Raw genomic sequence first — 21,739 nt, forward strand, 5'->3', positions numbered from 1 at the left:
GGGTGGTTGGTGGGGACTGGAGGCAGACACAGACAGGTGGGAATGAGGTGGTCAGGGATGTCAATGTGGATGGGGGTGGGATTCTCAGGAAGGTAGGGAACGTGCACTTTCACCTGGACATCCTGGAAAGTAAAGGCGTTGGGTTGGTTGGTGACGGTGGGGAGGTGGAAGGTGATGCCTGGGGTGGGGGTGGGGGGCATCAACAGTCCTGAGGGAGCTAATCAAAAACTTGACTGCAACCATCGTTGTTGAAATTGAAATGGAGGGGTGAGGGGTGGCCTCGTGTTGGACAGGCACAGGTGCTGCATGGGAGTGCAATCAATCTATCAGTGGGTGGGCAGAGATGCAGGTCAGCTCAGATGGATAACTGAAAGAGAACCCCAGCAGGTAGCATTGAAAATGCTCAGGACAGTGAGAGGAGTGTGATGGAAGGCGGTTCCGCGTGTGTGGGAGAGTGCTTGCAGGAGGCTCCAAAAGGCCCTGCCACACATACACTTCTCCCTCCAGAAGTGCTCATGGTCTGGATGCATGCAACTGAATTGCTAGTGGGTGGGATGCAGTGGGAGGGCCCGCAAAGCCTGTCAATGAAGGTGAAAGAAAACATTACACCTCATTCAGTGAAAATTAACATATTTTCAGATTCTAAAGTGGCAAACCACTTGCGATCAGAATTTCTTAACTTTTCTAGCCGCTGCCCTGACATCCATAGCAGGGATGGAGATAGCTTGTGCAATGGTTGGCCATTTTGCCTCTGATGACTTTGGCGTGCATCCTCTGAAGAGTTTGCTTTGGCTGTCCTGCTGCTGGCCAGCTGTTCCCTCTGTGGTGAGTGGGCACAAGGTTGAGGGGGCAGGCATTGAGAGGGGCAGGCGGTGGGGGAGGGGGGGGGGGGTGTGGCCACAGACAAGGGGACTTGGAAGGAGCGGACAGCCTCAGATTCCCATGTCGATGACCCAGGGGTGTCCAGCTACCGCTCTTCCCTTCGGGTGCCTGAGCGTCCTGGCCTGACTCCTTGAGGGGAAAGAGTACCTGGAGGGACGTCAAGGTGCCCTGTTTCCCCCTTGCATTGCCACTGCAGGAACTCACCCATGGCTACTGCGATGGGAGTGCAGGTCTCCACACGTGTTCTGCTAGACCAGGGTTTCCATGGCATCCGCCATCCTTCCCATGGAGACCTCCATAAGCACACATGTGGGCATCACTTCGGAGAGCAGGCAGACACATTCCTCCGACTCCATGCCACTCTGTTGAGGGCTTCCAACAGCTCTGAGTGATGTTCTGCTGCCTTCTGCTGACTCTCCACAATGAGTTGGAAGGCAGAATCCAGAGGCTCGTCATCTGACTTGGACCTTACAGGTGCCTCTTCCCTAGCAGTCTTCCAAGTGTTGGGGAGCTTGGCTGAACCTGCCTCCTCCTGCTGCAGGCATGTGTCCATGTGTTGAACACCAGATTGTGAACCTGAGTGTGCTCTAGATTTAGGTCCCATTGAGATGTGCGTCTCTGCGCTGTTGGAGGGAGTGGCTAAGTGTTGTGATGAGTCTTCCAGGCTGCTTATTTCCAGCTCTTCAATGGAGGTGGTGTCTTCTTGGCTGGAGGGAAGGATCTGGATGGAACTGAGGGACTGGCTGGCTGAGGACAGCAGAGTCACAAGCAAGAGAGAGAGCACTCATGCTTGCGTTGAGAGAAGATATTGTGGTATAGGATTCGAACGTGGGTGATCACTATTGACCTCACCACTGCCACAGGCAGGGTCCACGTCCTCACCAGTGCAATGGCACGCTCCTCAAAGTGAGTGAAGGGCCTAATGTGGGCCACTCCATCCTTGGTCTGGAACTTCTCCCTACTGTCCTGAGCCAGCATCTCCTGCATGAAAAGAGATGGAGTGTAAGAGCAGGGTGCATGTCATTGTGTGGAATGTGTGTGGTGAGCAAAGCCATGAACAGGATGAGGACACAAACTCCAGAGGATCTGACCCTGATGGAGATGTCAGGGTGTGTGTGAGAGTTAGCAGTTGTCCCTTGAGGTGTGAGATCCCTGTGGATATGTGATGGGTTTGTGAGTTGTGTGAGTTGAGACTGATGAATTACCCTGTCGGAACGGATAAGAGCATTCGTTCTTTTCCTGCACTAGATGGCTGACCTCCTCTGCTCCAGTGGCACTGATTGCCGCTGCCACCACCTCCCAGGCTGGATTGGTGACACTGGTGGACCTCCTGCAGCCAGAACCGGGGTAGAGGACATCATGGTGGGCTGCTGTCTTTTTAGCTTTCGGGGCCACCTGTTGCATGAAGCAGTCCTGGTCTGTAGACATGAAGTAGGCATGCACTCTGTTACGCTTTTACCATTGGCTATTCCATAACAAATGCTGGGCTGCTCAAATCCCAAAGGGAAACTTGAAACAACTGCCACAACTGTTTTGCAATTTGCAAAATTTTTGAGATGCGTACCTTGAATTCAGTGGTAATAAGACCACCGAGGCTTATTGGTTTCTTACAAAACTAAATTAAACCTTTATTAATAAAAGAAATGATTTTAGGTACACACACAGATCTTCAAATTACTACTACAATAACTTCTAAATCCCTTAGTTAATCTAACTCCCAATTACACGTTCTTTAAGGCAACAATAAGACAGATTTTAAAAGACCCAGGCAAAAAAACACGATACCCTGAACAATCCAATTAAAAGTGAGTTTTCTTACCTTTACTTCTTTGAAGGCAACAGCTTGAGGCATAAATGCTGGAGGCTTTTTCACACTTGTTTTAGATCTTAGAATGCCTGCTCTTATACACAACATTCACTCCTTTATACATATTTTCCCCTTTGAATGCAAATCCCCATTATTTCACTATGGGCAGAATCTTCTGGTCGGCGTGTGGGGGGTAAAATAACGTGCGGTGACGTTGGGCGTGCGTCCCGACGTGACCACATGTCATTCTGATCTTCAGTTCAGTGGGCACACACCGGATTCGGCTGTGCTCCTGCTGAACTGTCAAAGGCCTATTACAGGCATTAATCACCTAATTGAAGTAGTTGTCAGGGCTGCCCGTCCAACTTTAAGGTTGGCAGACAAGCAAAGAACCAAGGAGGCCTTCGCATTTTTCATGGAACCTCATCCACAGGTGGGATGAGGCTTCAGGAAGGGTTTATAACTTCAATAAAAATTTTTATTGAAATTCATCGGCATGTCCCAGCTCATGTAACACTGTCACATGAGGGACATGTCTGAATTTTTAAAAAAATTCTTTTCAAGTTTTTATAATCAAATTAATCTCCGAGGCAGCTCCGTGCCTCGGAGGTTCTTGCGCTCTTTCGCGCATGTGCGACTCTTGCTCCTCCCCCTGCCCACACAGGTAGCGCTGACCACTCCCGGGTGCATCTCATACTGAGCAAGCCTTAATTGGCCCGCCCACGTAAAATGGCAGAGCGCAGCCAATCGTGGGCAGCGCCCAGCGGGCAGAAAATTCTTCCCCATGCCTTTGGACTGTACCTTTAATAAAATCCACCAAAGTACCAATTTTACCCATAATCTTTGGGAAAAATGAACACTGTTTCTTAACTTCTCCTGGCTAGGTGAAAAATTTCACCCCTCCTTTGAAAGCAATCTAGTCTGGTTTATTTAAAAATACAAATGTTCCCTTTATACATTACATTTCAAACCTAGATTACCTTTTCTGTTACATCAAAGCCTTCAGACCAGCTGCCTTTAATTCAATTAAGACAGACAGACACACACAGACACATATAGTTTACAATGAATCCCAATAACATTATGAAAATTATTATTTCTTCCTGACCAGTAAAAGTTACAAAAAAGTGAAATCTTCTTGGTAATTTCTTCATTTGGGGGACATTTAGTAAATTTGGCTTAGGGCTCCCCCACGGACAGCTTTAAATATAGTGCCCAGAGCAAGGAAGCACTGAGGTCATGGTGAGGCAGATAAATCTGAGCCTGTCCACCAATGATCCAGAGCATTTCCTGTGAATGCATTATTGAGGCGGGATGCACCAGGAATGGGACAAAATAGCACAAAAGCCTGCCATTGCAGCCACAGGATAAAACAATCTTTTTCCTGCCAGCCACCACACTGTGTGCAAACCTGGGGCGACTCCTCCCATCGTATTTAATTGGATGGTGCACCTGTCCTCTGGCCATTAAATGTCTAAATTGGGGAAAGTCAATGATTGATTGTTTCCAAGGCAATGAGGGCTTCTGACCCTCATTTGAGCCTGACTGTGAGCTTCAGAATCTGTGGCGAAAACCTTGTCCAGGTCTTTTAGAGTTTCTCTTTCTGTAGATTTTCAAGATGAGATGTCGCACAGGAATAGTATGCATTTTAGCTTCCTCCAAAATTTGTTTGCCATTTTGTCAAACTAAAAACTTGCAGCTAGTAGGGAGACAATGGTATAGCGGTAATGTCAATGGGCCAGTAATCCTGAGGCCCAAGCTAATACTCTGGGGATATGGGCTCAAATCCCATCACAGCAGGTGGTGGAATATAAATTCAATCAACTATCATTGATTGTCATAATGTCATCATTGTCACTAATGCCCTTTAGGGAAAGAAATCTTTCATCTTTATAAAAACAAAAAAACTGCGGATGCTGGAAATCCAAACAGAAACAGAATTACCAGGAAAAACTCAGCAGGTCTGGCAGCATCGGCGGAGAAGAAAAGAGTTGACGTTTCGAGTCCTCATGACCCTTCGACAGAACTTGAGTTCGAGTCCAGGAAAGAGCTGAAATATAAGCTGGTTTAGGTGTGTGTGTGGGGGGCGGAGAGATAGAGAGACAGAGAGGTGGAGGGGGGCGGTGTGGTTGTAGGGACAAACAAGCAGTGATAGAAGCAGATCATCAAAAGATGTCAACGACAATAGTACAATAGAACACATAGGTGTTAAAGTTAAAGTTGGTGATATTATCTAAACGAATGTGCTAATTAAGAATGGATGGTAGGGCACTCAAGGTATAGCTCTAGTGGGTTTTTTTTTAATAATGGAAATAGGTGGGAAAAGGAAAATCTTTATAATTTATTGGAAAAAAAAAGGAAGGGGGAAACAGAAAGGAGTTTCCCCCTTCCTTTTTTTTTTCCAACAAATTATAAAGATTTTCCTTTTCCCACCTATTTCCATTATTAAAAAAAACCCCACTAGAGCTATACCTTGAGTGCCCTACCATCCATTCTTAATTAGCACATTCATTTAGATAATATCACCAACTTTAATTTTAACACCTATGTGTTCTATTGTACTATTGTCGTTGACATCTTTTGATGATCTGCTTCTATCACTGCTTGTTTGTCCCTACAACCACACCGCCCCCCTCCACCTCTCTGTCTCTCTATCTCTCCGCCCCCCACACACACACCTTAAACCAGCTTATATTTCAGCTCTTTCCTGGACTCGAACTCAAGTTCTGTCGAAGGGTCATGAGGACTCGAAACGTCAACTCTTTTCTTCTCCGCCGATGCTGCCAGACCTGCTGAGTTTTTCCAGGTAATTCTGTTTTTGTTTTTAATCTTTCATCTTTCCTGGTCTGGCCCACATGTGACTCCAGGCCCACAACAATGTGATTGACTCTTAACTGTCCTCTGCAATGGCTTAGCAAGCTGCTCTGTACAAAGGGTACTAGGGATGGGTAACAAATGCTTGCCTTGTCAGCTTCAATACCCAGAGTTTGCAGAAGTCAGCAGACCCAGCAGGGTTGAGTTAAAAATTGAAAATCCTCGGACAACACAAGTCCTGAGAAAATGTTACTTTCTGCTGTGGCCAGAAATTGCTGTTTAAATCGCAGTCCAAGATAACCAAGTCGGCGTCTGAACATGGTGACCAAGCTCACTCTGAACAAAGAGGAAAAAAATCAATTAAAAATTAATTGTAACTGAGGAGGCAGCTTTAAAAGCCCCAGCAGAAGCTGGTATTCATTCGAGAACACTGCACTAAAATGGTGAAGACTCTCACCAGTCTATACAGGCAGCCATTGTTGAAAAAAAATTAAACGCTGAGATTGCAAATACCATTACTGTGGGAGTGTGCGAAAACTGGCGGGCATGGGAAAATCCTTTGTGAAGAAACATATGGCAGCTCCATCTTGGATTTTCAGAAACCTCAAAAGGTGAATCTGCAATTTAAAAATTTTAACCATAGATCAGAAATCCACTCTTCCAGATCAATTTGGACGTGGCCAAGGTCCAGATAAATCACAAAATTGGGAACTTAGGAGAAAGAGATTCCTTAGATACATGGTCGCATCAGGACTTGATATGAAAAAAAGAGGCTAAACAAGTTAACACACTGCTTTATTCAGTACCCTATAGTCGATGATAATAATATAGTTAGACAAGGAACCAATGAATCATCTGCAAAATCTGATGAAGTTTTAAAATCATTCAATACTCATTTTGACCTTTACGAATAACAAAATCCTTGAAAGGGATAAGTTTAATAAACATGTCCAGCGGCCAGGAAGACCTGTCAACTCCTTCAATAACGACCTTGTACAGAATAGCCGAAGGCTGTGATTACTGTTATGACGCGGCAGATGATGTATGCCAGATGGACCAAATCCACGAGGGAAACTGACTTGGTCGTGCTATCACAACAGTTTTACAATTTGTATTTATTTCAAGTTGCAACACTGAATTCGGAAGTAATAAGTCCACCAAGACTTTGAGATTTTAAAAAAGTTAAATTAAAATACTTATTAATAAAATAGGCGATGTCAAACACATACATAAGACTACAATTACTACCATAATAATTCCTAAAATTCCTAATTAACTTGACTCCCATTACTACCTCTTTAAGGCAACGGTCCAAAAATAAATTTTAGATTTTAAACAGATCCAGCAAATTAACACAATATCCTGGACAGTGGAATTCCAAATGGCTTTCTTCATCTTCAGTTTTGGTCAACAGCAGCCTTACGCACAAATGCTGGAAGCTTTGTTAAGGCTATTTCAGACACTGTTAGACCTGACAGGGCTTTCTCCTGACACATAGCCTTATTCGACTTTACATAGGTTTCTCTCTTTTAATATGTAAATTATATTGTTTCATATGTCTTTGAAACTGCTTCTTCCTCACAATATAAAAACTTTCATGTTGCAACTATTTATTGTCAGTAACTTTGGGAAAAATAAACACATTCCTTAGCCTTGCTTATCTAGTTGTAAACAGATTAAAATCCCTTTGAAATCCAAATCTCCCTTCACCCATCTAAAAACTGAAATTCCCTTCACTCCATACATGCTCAGCCAAAATCCATGTTTACTCATCAGCATATCAAGAACCTAGCTTCTTTTGATGAGTTAAAGCTTGCAGTCTAATTGACTCCAAATGTAATTAAATCACACACAGACAGACCCAACTATACTTAAACCCATAAACCTACTTCACAATAAACTCGAAAAATATTATAAAAATGATTATACTTTCATGACAATTACAATGACCTGAAACCTGAGCTTATCAGGGATAGAATAGCTGTAGGAGTGGTGGACAACGCACTCTCAGACATGCTTCAAGCAAAGAAGATCTAAACTTTGAGAAAGCCATCCAGGTTGTTAGGCAATCAGAAATCTGTTTGCAGCAGAGATCCATATTAAAACATGAGCATAAGGTATACCCCACTGTCCAATTAGTAAAACAACATAGAAACAGGGACACTCCAAGCCAAGGCAAGAACTACCCTAACTGACTAGTAGGGTAACCATGCCAGCGCTGTGGAAAAAAGCATCCACTCACAGGTGTGATCAATGTCTAGCAATTTCAGTTCAATGCTTTCAACGTAACCAGATAGGACACTTCGGGAAGCTGTGCAAAGCCTAAACATCAAAATGCATAGAAGGTCCCAAGAGGATTCACAGGTTGGAGCAAGACATGGACAATATCCAGGTTTGGGGTGACAAGTGGCAAATGACATTTGTGCCACACAAGTGTCAGGAAATGACCATCTCCAACAACAGAGAGTCTAACCATCGCCTTTGACGTTCAATGGCATCGCCATCACTGAATCCCCCACTAATCAACATCCTGGGGGTTACCATTGACCAGAAACTGAACTGGACTAGCCATATAAATACTGTGGCTACAAAAGCAGGTCAGACGCTAGGAATCCTGCGATGAGTAACTCACCTCCCGACTCCCCAAAGCCTGTCCACCATCTACAAGGCACAAGTCAGGAGTGTGATGGAATGCTCCCCACTTGCCTGGATGAGTGCAGTTCCAACAACACTCAAGAAGCTTGGCACCATCCAGGACAAAGCAGTCCCCTTGATTGGCACCACATCCACAAACATTCACTCCCTCCACCATTGATGCATAGTAGCAGCAGTGCGTACCATCTACAAGATGCACTGCAGGTATTCACCAAGGCTCCTTAAACAGCACCTTCCAAACGCATGACCACTACCATCTAGAAGGACAAAGGCAGCAGATGGATGAGAACACCACTACCTGGAAGTTCCCCTCCAAGTCACTCACCGCCCTGATCTGGAAATATATTGCCATTCCTTCATTGTCGCTGCGTCCAAATCCTGGAACTCCCATCCTAACAGCACTGTGGATGTACCTACATCGAATGGAGTGTAGCAGTTCAAGGAGGCAGCTCATCACCACCAACTCAAGTGCAACTGGGGATGGGCAATAAATGCCCATCCAGTGAAGCCCATGTCACATGAATGAATAAAAAAAGAGATAGCACTCAACACAGCCAAGTGCAAAGATGAGCTTACTACCATGTCCACCCTCACAATAGGGAGAACCATCTTCTATCGCAGCTTATATCACGGCATGCCGCAGGAAGGAAGAAGAGAAAAATAAAGCACTATAGAGATGAGCCCAGTGTTCGTCCATCCCATAAAGCGTGGGATAAACGAACAGCGACCTATCACTACTACTGGGGAATCGACAAAGAGTGATTCAATGCCAAAGAACAGAAAAAGGGGATGAAAAGACAGCCAGATTCCAGAACATCCTCCAATTAAACAATATTTACCTGAAACGACAGAGCTTATCACTCCTCCAATAGTAATGAGGACAAGATATGGAAGGACAATAAGGTCTCCAAACCTCCTGAAATTATGAAATTATGAGAAGATGGCATAGTAGCAATTATGAAAATACATGGGGTAAACTGGGATAATGTATAAATACATTGGATAAAGGCTTGGGGGCAGGTGTAGTATGAGGGTCTAGCACATAAAGGGCTAACGTGGGACTAAGTACAGTACCACCCAGTGACATGCCAATTAAGTGGGCTAAGTCCTGAATGGTGTTGTGGGAGCTGCAGTCGTCGAAGCAAGTGGAAAGCATTTCATCACACTCTTGACTTGTGCCTTGGAGGTGGTGGTCAGGCTTTGGGGAAATCAGGTGGTGAGTTATTCGCTACAGAATTCCCAACCTCTGACCTGCTCCTGTAACTACATTATGTATATGGCCAGACCAGGTCAGTTTCTGGTCAATGGTAACCCCCAGGATGTTGATAGTAGGCGGGGTTCAGCGATGGTAATGCCATTGAACATCAAGGGGCGATGGTTAGGTTCTCTCTTGTTGGAGATAGTCGGTGCCTGGCACTTGTGTGGCACAAATGTTTCTTGCAACTTATCAGCCCAAACCTGCATGTTGTCAAGATCTTGCTGCACATAGGCACAGACTGCTTCAGTATCTAGGGAATCGCAAATGGTGCTGAACACTGATTATCAGCAAACATCCCCACTTCTGACCTGATGGAAGGAAGGTCATTAATGAAGCAGCTGAAGATGGCTGTGCCTAGGAAACAACCCTGGGGGACTCCTGCAGCAATATCTTAGGACTGAGTTGATTGACCTCCAACAACCACAGCCATCTTCCTTTGTGCTTGGTATGAGGAGTCCAACCACTGGAGAGCTTTCCCCCACCCCCGATTCCCATCAACTCCAATTTTGCTAGGGCTCCTTGATGCCACACTCTGTCAAATGCTGCCTTGATGTCAAGTGCAGTCACTCTCACCTCATGTCTTGAATTCAGCTGCTTTGTCCATATTTGGACCAAGCCAAGCAGTCCTAGCAGAACCTAAACTGAGCATCAACAAGCAGGTTACTGGGCACAAGCCGCTAGGCGTTATTTGGAGGACTTTGCAGGGTCAACAGGGCTGTTATCATTTGAAGTTGTCATTTCTGGTGCCTAGTTCAATGCCGGGTGGTCTGTCCAGTTTCATTTTTTTTTTCTAGATACAACTTGTTAGGCCATTGATGTGGGTCTGGAGTCACATGTAGGCCATACCAGCTAAGTATGGCAGATTTCTTTCCCTAAGGACATTAGTGAACCAGATGGATTTTTACAACAAAAAAAAATCATAGTTTCATGGTCACCATTACAAAGACCAACTTTTAATTCCAGATTTATTCATTGATTTCAAATTTTACCAGCTGCCATGATGGGAGTTGAACCTATGTCCTCAGAGGATTAGCCTGGGTCTCTGGATTACTAATCCAGTTACATTACCACTATGTCACCACCTCACCCTATTGGTATATTTCACTCCAGACTAGACTTCGCATAATGATTTCCTTCATGGCTTGTTTCATAGCTTAGTAATCAAAGAGAACAAGTTGTCTGAATTTCTGATAAATTTCATATAAGCACACAGCTTGACTGTCAGTCAAATGATTCCCCAAACACCAATGATGCGTCTTTCATCTGGTGACACTGATGGTGGATATCATTTTGACCTTAGCTATATTTGAGAAAATCAAAAACAAAAACAACCGTATTTCCAGAGTCAGCAAGACCAATGTTATCCCTCTATGCCTTCGGCCAGCACTTCTGAGCTTCTGGCTCCATTCTATTTTTCACTTTTCTTCTAATGCTAAAGGCAGGTGTGGAAGCTCAGCAGCCGGAGCTCAGTTTCTAGACCTAAATCAAGTAGTTTGCCAACAGCACTAACCTTTACTTCTAAAACACAGGCCATGTATATTCCTCCCTTATTAATACTTTAATGTCTACAAAGATCGACTTCCCCAACTGTCAGTCTCATCAGCCTCTCCAAAGAACACTGGGGACTGCATTCTCTCCCCCAGAATGTCCTATATATCAATCACCATCTGTTTGGACTTTGCATTCTGCCTCATCTACCTTTTCTAAACTTTCCTCTGCTGAGTTTCCACTTTCCACCTTGTTAAGCACTCCTTGGTGTTTTCTTTCACATTGTATACTATAGAAATGCAAACAATAATGCAACATATTGGGTCGTAACTTCTGAGCTCCCCAGTGTCGGATTTGGAGTGGGGGGTAACCCCAAAGATATGCTGGGGAATCCCTCTGGGAAGTTCTCAGGTAAGCGTTTGCATGGCAATTGCCCAGAAGTACACACTTCATCTGGACAATTGTGCCGTGCTGGAACCAACCAAGAATTTGGTTTAAATCACAAACTTCAGATGATTCCGCCAGGGTTATACCAATAGTTACTCAGAAAAAGTTAGAAGAATTTAAACCTCTAACTTCTGGGTAACTATTGTAAAGAGCCAAACTGATCTCCCATAGGTCTTCCCCCCAGGGGATTCCCCCACCCCTGGCTAATCACACACACGCCCCCCCACCTCCCAATGGTATTCCACACCCGCTGTCCCCCCACCCACACAGTACTCCTCACCCGACAGCCCACTCCCTGACATGACCCCCCGCAGCCCCAATAGGCCTGACTCTTACCCTCCTGTAACCCCCAAGTCTGACACCCTCCCCCACCTCCCAATGTCCAACACCAACCCCCTCCACCCACTCTCACCCATCTGTGGTGGCTAGAAGCTGGCTAGATACATATGGATTGCACTGGATGATGGAGCTAAGATAATATCGCATAAGACATATACATATATTTCACCAACATGAAAATTTACTTCAGAAGTTGAGATTTTCACAATGACAATATTTCCTAAAACAACTGTGTCAAAATGGAAGTTTATGTTGAAAGTTAAAGTATATTTTTAGTTGTCCATTAGGTTTCAACGTTTTACGCTGAAGAGAAAATATGTTACAGTTGTACTTAAAGAGGATGTTGCATCTATATTGTGATGTGTTTGTAAATGGACATATACTTTTTTTTACTTCAACTTAACTTCAATAGTTCTGATGAGCCCTGAAATGTGTAAGGTTCAAGGCTTATACAAGTATATTCATAATTGCTATGGTAACTAACACAGTGTGCTTACAGATGCTTAAAGCCAGCATGAAGGGATTTAATCTTTATTTCATGTCCATTGTGTAAAACTGATATGTTGAGTTTAAGCTCAGGTGCTATGGTTACCGTTCACTTGTACTGAGATCACTCATACATTTTGTTCCCTCATTAGTCATCAGCAATTATGGGGAATTAGTTACAGGTTGAATTATTCTCATATACATTGAAAGTCTAAGCTTGATTTTAACCTTGCCATCATCTACAAAGAGCGGAATGGGATACTTCCAATTTGTTTGGATGAGAGCAGCTCCAACAACAGTGAAGTCAACACCATCCAGAAAAAAGCAACCCACTTGATTAGCACCCCATTCGCTCCCTCTGTCACTGTTACACAGTAGCAGCAGTGTGCACCATCTACAAGACGGACAGTAGCAACTTGCCAAGGTTCTTTCAACAGCACCTTCCAACGTTTCAAAATGACAGCTTTCAATCTAGATTCAATTAACATTGTTTACCCCTAAGAATGGGAATGATGGAGGGAAGGGTGGTTGGAGGAGGGGGCTGATATTGAGCAGGCAGGGGTTGTGGTTGGAAGGCGAAAGAAAGAGAAATCAATACAAAGTTTGCAATACAGTGACATCAACAAGTGAAGTTTACATCTAATTAATTTGGTGTGAAGGTCACATCAAATTAATTATGGTATGAACCTGCAGGATAAGCAAGGTAATTAACATGTATTGAGTCACTGCCACCTACTGCTAAACTTCATACTGTTATTTGCAACCTTTCAGAAGCAGTCAATCACTTACCAAGCATCAAGTCTGTCTCAGCACACATTGCATAGTAAAACGCTCTGATGTCCAGGATTTCTTGTTTTGTGAAATTGCCAGTACAGTTCTTGGTGTAAGAGGAATAAAAGTCTACAGGATGCATTTCAGAGAAAGTATGCCATTTTGGAATCCTGATTGATTGATATTTCACCTGCAGTGAAAAAAGATTAAATTCTAGACTCAGAAGTGGGTGAAATTAAGAATGGCTGCTGCGATTGAATGGCTTTATGAAGAATGTTTCTTTAGTTTAACTACTAAAACTCATTACGAAGCTTGGGGGAAGCAATATCCTAGTAGTATTGTCGCTGGTTTGTAATCGAGAGACCAAGGGTAATGCTGTGGGTTCAATTCCCACCACAGCAAGTGCTGGAATTTGAATTCAATAAAACTCTGCAATTAAAAGTCTAATGATGACCATCAAACCATTGTTGACTGTTGTTCACTGGAAATCTGTTAATCTGTTGTCCTTAACGGGTCTGGCCTACATGCGACTCTTGAATGCCCTCTGAAGTGGCCTAACAAGCCACTCAGTTGTATCAAAACCACTACAAAGTCACAAAAAAAAGGAATGAACCCAGCATCAACCTAGGACATCGGAAACAACAACAGCAATCTCAGCCCTGTCGACCCTACAAAGTCCTCCTCCTCTGTGCCAAAAGTAGGAGAGCTGTCTCAGACTAGTCATGCAACAGCCTGACATAGTCATCCACACAAAATCATATCTTATATCTTACAGATAACGTCCCAAACACCACCATCACCATCCCTGGTAGTGGTTGGGAGGGAGTCCTCAATAACGACTCAGGACCCCATGAAGTCTCATGGCATCAGGTCAAAAATGGGCAAGGAAACCTGCTGCTGATTAATAAGTATTGTCTTCCCTCAGCTGATGAATCAGTGCTCCTCCATGTTGAACAATATGGCGGCAGTGGCACAGAGTGTACTCTGGATGGGGGAGTTTGGGGTACTCAGTAGATCACTACTGACCAAGCTGGTTGAGTCCTAAATGACATAGCTGGTAGAATGGGTCTGCGACAGGTGGTGAGGGAAAAACATATTTGACCTCATCCTCACCTTGCCTGCTGCAGATGCGCCTGTCCATGACAGTATTGGTAGGCGTTACCACTGCACAGTCCTTGTAGAGGCAAAGTCCCGCCTTAACATTGAGGATACCCTCCATCGTGTTGTGCTGCACTACCGCCATGCTAAATGGGTTAGATTTCAAACAGATCTAGCAACTCAAGACTGGGCATCCATGAGGCACTGCGGGCCATGAGCAGCAGCAGAATTGTACTCGAACACAATTATGGCCTGGCATATCCCCCACTCTACCATTAACATCAAGCCAGGGGATCAACCCTTGTTCAAAGAAGAGTGCAGGAGGGCATGCTGGCAGCAGCACCAGGCATACCTAAAAATGAGGTGTCAACCTAGTGAACCCATAACACAGGACTACTTGCATGCCAAACAGCATAAGCAGCAAGTGAGAAACAGAGCTAAGCGAGCCCACAACCAACGGATCAGACCTAAGCTTCAGTCCTGCCACATCCAGTCGTGAATGGTGGTGAATAATTGAATTAAATAACTCACTGGAGGAGGAGGAGCCACAAATATCTCCATCCTCAATAATGGAGGAGCCCAGTACAGTAGTGCAAAAGATGAGGCTGAAGTATTTGCTACAACCTTCAGCCAGAAGTGCTGAGTGGATGATCCATCTAGGCCTCATCCAGAGGTCCCCAGTATCACCGATGCCAGTCTTCAGCCAATTCGATTCACTCCAGATGATATCAAGAAACGGCTGAAGGCACTGGATATTGCAAAGACTGTGGGCCCTGACAATATTCCAGCAATAGTGCTGAAGATTTGTGCTGCGGAACTTGCTGCGTCCCTAGGCAAGCTGCTCCAGAACAGCTACAACACTGGCATCTATCCGGCTATGTGGAAAATTGCGCTGGTATGTCCGGTACACAAAAAGCAGGACAAATCCAACCCGGCCAGTTACCGCCTCATCAGTCTACTATCCATCATCAGTAAAGTAATGGAAGGGGACATCAACAGTGCTATTAAGCGGCAATTGCTTAGCAATAACCTGCTCACTGATGCCCAGTTTGGCTTCCACCAGGGTCACTCAGCTCCTGATCTCATTACAGCCTTGGTTCAAACTTGGACAAAGAGCTGAACTCCCAAGGTGGGGTGAGAATGACTGCTCTTGACATCAAGGCCGCATTTGACTGAGTGTGGCATCAAGGAGCCCTAGCAAAACTGGAGTTAATGGGAATCCTCTCCGCTGGTTGGAGTCATACCTAGCACAAAGGAAGATGGTTGTGGTTGTTAGAGGTCAGTCATCTCAGCTTCAGGACATCACTGCAGGGGGTTCCTTGACCCAATCATCTTCAGCTGTTTTAGCAATGACTTTCCTTCCATCATAAGGCCAGAAGTGGGATGTTCTCTGATGATTGCACAATGTTCAGCACCACTTGCAACTTCTCAGATACTTAACCAGTCCATGTGCAAATGCAGCAAGACATGGACAATATGCAGGCTTGGGCTGACAAGGGGCAAATAACATTCGTGCCACACAAGTGTCAGGCAATGACCATCTCCAAGAAGAGAGAATCCAGCCATTGCTCCTTGACATTCAATGGAATTACCACCACTGAATCCCCCACTATCAACACCCTAGGGGTTACCATTGACCAGAAACCTGAGCTGGACCAGTCATATAAATACTGTGGCTACAAGAGCAGGTCAGAGGCTAGGAATCCTGCGACGAGTAACTCACCTCCCGACTTTCCAAAGCCTGTCCACCATCTACAAGGCACAAGTCAGGAGTGTGATGGAATGCTCCCCACTTGCCTGGATGAGTGCAGTTCCAACAACACTCAAGAAGCTTGACATCGTCCAGTTCAAAGCAGTCCCCTTGATTGGCACCACATCCACAAACATTCACTCCCTCCACCATTGATGCATAGTAGCAGCAATGTGTACCATCTACAAGATGCACTGCAGGTATTTACCAAGGCTCCTTAAACAGCACCTTCCAAACCCATGACCACTATCATTTAGAAGGACAAGGGCAGCAGATGGATGGGAACACCACCACCTGGAAGTTCCCCTCCAAGTCACTCACCATCCTGACTTGAACATATATCGCCATTCCTTCATTGTCGCTGCATCAAAATCCTGGAACTCCCTAACAGCACTGTGGGTGTACCTACACCTCATGGACTGTAACGTTTCAAGAAGGCAGCTCACCACCACCTTCTCAAGGGCAACTAGGGATGGGCAATAAATGTTGTCCCAGCCAGTGAAGCCCACATCCCATGAATGAATAATAAAAAAAATTGTGCATTACACAGTGAGACAAACTGAGAAAGAAATTTAAAAATAATATTGACTGCAACTATAAAACCTGAACGTGGTGGTAATAAAGTTTCTCCAAAAGGTTTAAATATAACCAATTCATCTGCTAGCTGCTGACAGAGTAAAAAGGCACATTGGCAAAGCATCTGCTAGAAAATTAACGGCCAGTTCGTGGCATCACCATTTTTAATTGCATAACAAACCAAGTGATTAGTAGCGAGGAAAAGATATGTCATGAGCTATGCATTACCACTGTTGCTTCATGATATGCACAGCTCCATTGTTACCCTCCGAAAATGGGAACCCGCTGTCAACCTTCCCATGCTTTTCAAGAAATTGATGATTTGTGCTGTAAATGAGTTAAACTTGCCAGAGAAAGTCAGCCTGTCAATTTCACGGTATAAGGACCCTGTTAATGACTTATGGTCTTGAAATGTCACTCAATCTTGGAAGCCCAGAAAGGGAAGAATTGAAACAGTGGTACATTTTTCATTCTTTTAAAAAATATTCTCTTACTTTTCCTTTTTTTCCTCAAGCCAATTTTTCTTTGCTTCTCTATTTCTCTTTCTGTAGCTAATTTGACTAAACCATTTTATTTCCTAATCCATCATTTGCTTTGCTTCTTTTGCTATCTTTAGATTTAATTTATAATGGAGACTACTGGTCCTGTCATCCATTAAGGTTCCAGATATCCCACTGATCTCACCACGCCATTATCAATTTGCACTTCCAGTAATTTATAGCACAAAAATAATTGGCACTAAAGGGCAAGAGAAAAAAGGCAAACTCAGGGCACCTTCTAAAAAATGGTCTGTTCAACAAAATTCTGGGTTATTATAAAAGTTAATTTTTTTTTTTATTTGGAGCTTGAATCCCAGAATTTGAGCATTTGAAGAGCTGATTGTATTAAAGATTTAGATTGACAATATTTATTTCATGAATTAAACCTGAGAGATTAGTGGGATTTTAAGGCACACTGTATTTTAATTGGAAAGAGTTCATTGTACAAGAAAAGACCAAATTGTGGAAAAGTCTAGGTTTGAAACAGATAACAGCAACGTAATGGTGGAAAAAAAAGGACTCGGATTTTTATGGCACTTTTCATGATCACCAGACATCTCAAAGTGCTTTGCAGCCATTGAAGTGCTTTTTGAAGTGCAATCACTGTTGTAATGTAGGAAACAGGCAGCTAATTTGTGCTCAGCAAACTCACAAACAGTAGTGGTAATGGCCAGATAATTTGTTGAGGGATAAATATTGACCAGGACACCAGGGATAACTCCTCTGCTCTTCTCCAAAATACTTCATGGGATCTTTATATCCACCCGAGCTGGTAGATGGGGCCACAATTTAATTTCTCATTTGAAAGGCAGCACCTCTGACAGTGCAATGCTCCCTTCTGTATTACACTAGATGTCAGCCTTGATTTTTGTGCTCAAGCCCTGGAGTGGGTCTTGAACCTGAAACCTTGTGATTCAGAGTTGAGTGTGCCACCAACTGAGCCACGGTTGACACACAGAAGTACAGTAGGTCCTCCGCTTTGTATCAAAAGGTACGGGATATAAACCACCCACAATCCTTCACAATCATTTCTCAGTTTTGGAGACACTAAGCAGAGATTCAATGGTAGGAAATGATATGTATATGGTTAACTGAATACATAACCCTCATGAGAATGAGCATATTATAACAATGATTGATTAAAATAATTAATAAAATAAAAATAGGAAAGGTGTGCGTCAATATTCTATTTTTTCTCATGTGTGAGGCCCCTTTAAACTATATACTGTGGTAACGTATGAGGGCCGACTTGTACACAGAAGACACAGGGACTTGCGAGCTGCTGCGTTGCATATAGGAAACATGGACGGACGGGCTGTTTTACAATCAACACTCAGCGCGAGTGCCACTCCTTGTCAGGAGTACCTAATCAGGGAATTTGGCCCTCAAGTCCTTCCCTTTCTGATCAAATACCAGTTTGATTTGCAATGTTGCAGATTAGGAAGAAAGGGGGTCAATTTATTAAGTGTGGAGTTTAAGGTTAACTTTACTCAAAGTCCTGAATTAAAAATTGTCAAAAACTAATCACATAATACATATTTAGATTTGGAAGTTAAAATGCAAGTGAACAAGGTTTATTTACAACAGCCATAACTATTTCCTTCTCTAACATCCCATTCAGGCACAGCCAAGACTGAAATTCGACAAGTAACAGAGAAGGGAAAAGCTTTTCCTTCAAGTTGTCTCCCCACTTACATATCCCTGTATAGGTGCCTATCTGAGCCAAATGAAAACTCTGCTGCCCTCAATACTGAAACAAATTTATTAGGAGTGTAAGTCCCCTAACTGCTTCCTGAGGATATATGGAAGAAGAGTTCCACCATGCAGAGAGTACAAAATTGTTTCAAAATAATCAAACGCAATAACCTTAACAGTTTCATATGTATTAAATTTTAATTAAAAGTGGGAACTAAATATAACTTAATATAGCAGGTGGAATAAATCAATGTACCTTTTTAAGCCAGTAGGGAGATGTTTTAAATGTGGACCCTCCACATGCTTCCCCCATACTTGGGGTTGGATAGGGATGTGGCAAATTCAGACCCAAGCTCAGAACAAATGGTTGACCTAGCTGGGTTGCTTTGTGTCGTATCCATTCAGTAGCTTTATCTACATTCTGCCAGTCGCGGTCCATGACTCTCACAGTCGATTTATTGCCAATCAGAACTGTTGTCGGTCTACCCTCCTGTCTGAGCAAGAACTTGACATCCCTGGTCCAGGCTTCTACACGGTTACTGAAATTAATGAGAAATGGAATTAGTCTTAAGGAACTGATGGGTATTAACATGGTCATGCATTGTCAATAACAAACTATTTGTGCAAGACAGAATTATTAGTTGTAACATGAAAGGTAACCCAAAAATCTAGCAGTTTTCAAATCGTAAAAGAGGTAGTAAGAGATGGTGTGGGGTCTCATGGGAAGTAAGATTGTGATATGTGCTTAAGAGATGCAGGGCAAGGCTAGATTATTTAAAAATGAGTATTTCATTATCAGTATTTACGATAGAATAAGATGCTAACAAATTATTGATAGAAGTAGAGATGGTAGAGAAAATGGGGTGAAAATCAATAATCAGGATGTATTGGAAAGGCCAAGTCACCTAGTTTGGATGGCTTGCATCCCAGGTTGCTAAGGGAACTGAGGGGTGGAGACAGTGGAATGGTTTACCATAATCTTCCAATTTTCACAGGACATGGACTGGTGCCAGTGGATTAGAAAGTAGCAAATGTGACACTCTTGTTCAAGAAAGGATGCAAAGACATACCTAGTAACCACAAGTTGGTCAGTTTAATATCAGTGCTGTGCAAGGTTTTAGAAACAAAAAGCAGCAGAAAATACCAAAAAGGCACTTGGAGAGTGCTCATGGAATAGGAGGGTCAGGGTGGTGGAAGATGGAAATAATTAATGATTTCAAAAGAAAATTGGATGGGCACTTGAGGGAAATAAACTTGCCAGGGCTACAGGGATAGAGTAGGGGAATGGGATTGATTGGATTGCACTACAGAGAGCTGGTATGGGTTTGATGGGCCGAATAGCCTCCTTCTGTGCTTTTATTGTTCTATAATACAATACGTAAAAATAAACCGTATGTGCAATTTAGAAAATCCATGAAAACCAAAAGTAGCACAACTTGCATTGAATAAAGACTTGATAACTTAGAATCAGAGAGCTGGTGTTGTGTTCACCTACATGCTTACCTTATTTCAATCAATTCCAGTACAGCTACAACACTGACATCTACCCAGCTATGTGGAAAATTGTCCAGGTAGGTCCAGTCCACAAAAATCAGGACAAATCCAACACTGCCAATTACAGACTCAGTCTACTCTTGATCATCAGCAAAGTGATGAATGGGGTTATCGATAGTTCTATCAAGCAATAACCTGCTCACTGATGCTCAGTTTGGTTTCCGTAAGGTCCACTTAACAGCCTTGGTTCAAACATGGACAAAAGAGCTGAATTCCAGAGGTGAGGTGAGAGTGACTGCCCTTGACGCCAAGGTAGCATTTGACAGGGTGTGGCATCAAGGAGTCCTAGCAAAACTGAAGTCAATGTGAATCAGGGGGAAAATTCTCTGCTAGTTGGAATTATACCCAGCACAAAGGAAGATGGTTGTGCTTGTTGGAGGTCAATCATCTCAGTCCCTGGATATCACTGCAGGAGTTACTTAGGGTAGCATCCTAGGCCCAACCATCTTCACATGCTTCATCAAAGACTTTCCCTCCATCATAAGTTCAGAAGTGGGGGTGTTTGCTGATGATTGCACAATGTTCAACTCCATATGAGACTTCTCAGATACTGAAGCAGTTTGTGTCCATATGTAGCAAGAACTGGACAATATTCAGGCTTGGGCTAATAAGTGTCAAGTAACATTCACGCCACACAAGTGCCAGGCAATGACCATCTCCAACAAGAAAGAATCCAACCATCTCCCCTTGACATTCAATGGCATTACCATCGCTAAATTCCCCACTAATGAAACAGGGTTAATTAGTAATCTCATTGTAAAAGATCCTCTGGGGAAAAATTGATCAAATACAAATGAATTCTATATTAAATTGGAGAGCAACATATCTCAGTTTAAAACAAAAATTTTAAACTTAAACAAAGGTAATTGTATAGGTACGAGAGGAGAGTTGGCCAAGGTTGATTGGGTAAATTGATTGAAAAGTATGGTAGTAAACAGTCAAAAAAATTTGAAGATATGATTCAAAACATTTAAGAAATAATTTCATTAAACAACAAAAACTCAGTGAGAATGATCCTTACCAGAGAAGTTAAGGATTGTATTAGGTTAAAACTAGAGTCTTATAATGCCGCAAAGGATTGAAAATTGGGAGAGTTTTGGAAACCAAAGGGTGTCCAAAATGCTGATAAGAGAAAAATAGAATGAGTAAACTAGCCAAAAATATAAAAATGGATTGCAAGAGCTCTTACAAGAATATAAAAAGGAGAAGAGTAGCTGGAGTAAAGATTGGTCCCTTAGAAGCAGAGGCAAAAGAAATTACTATAGGTAATGAAGAGATGGTAGAGACACTGAACAAATGTTTGTGCCTGTCTACACAGTAGAAGATACAAATTACATACCAGTGTTACGATCCTTGGCCAGACCCCAGGACTGCGAGGGAGGGGGAGTTGTGAAGGTCTAATTAGTAACGTTTTATTTAAATAGTTAAAAGTTGAGATTAAAGACACCTGCTTTTGGAATAAAGCCACAAGATTCCATGGGTTTTGAACAAACAAAATCAAAATTTACTGAGTCTAGAAAGAAAGATACATTTTATACTCTAATGTTCGGAATCATTTTGAGGTACACGTGAATGGACAG

The 21,739-nt window shown here is 43.1% G+C and overlaps 1 protein-coding gene across 2 annotated transcripts in view; it reads right to left on the reverse strand.

Annotated features, from left to right (window-relative positions):
- The window catches only part of arsk (arylsulfatase family, member K), a 90,847-nt gene that overhangs the window by 42,860 nt on the left and 26,248 nt on the right, over positions 1–21,739 (reverse strand). For both annotated transcript variants that reach the window (XM_041186824.1, XM_041186823.1), the window contains exons 4-5: positions 18,862–19,144; positions 12,966–13,137 (exon numbers count right to left, since the gene is read on the reverse strand). In XM_041186824.1, coding sequence (XP_041042758.1) covers positions 12,966–13,137; positions 18,862–19,144 — 455 coding nt within the window. The remainder of the gene's footprint in view (positions 1–12,965; positions 13,138–18,861; positions 19,145–21,739) is intronic.

Source organism: Carcharodon carcharias, chromosome 4, assembly GCF_017639515.1.
Source record: "Carcharodon carcharias isolate sCarCar2 chromosome 4, sCarCar2.pri, whole genome shotgun sequence".
NCBI lineage: Eukaryota > Metazoa > Chordata > Chondrichthyes > Lamniformes > Lamnidae > Carcharodon > Carcharodon carcharias.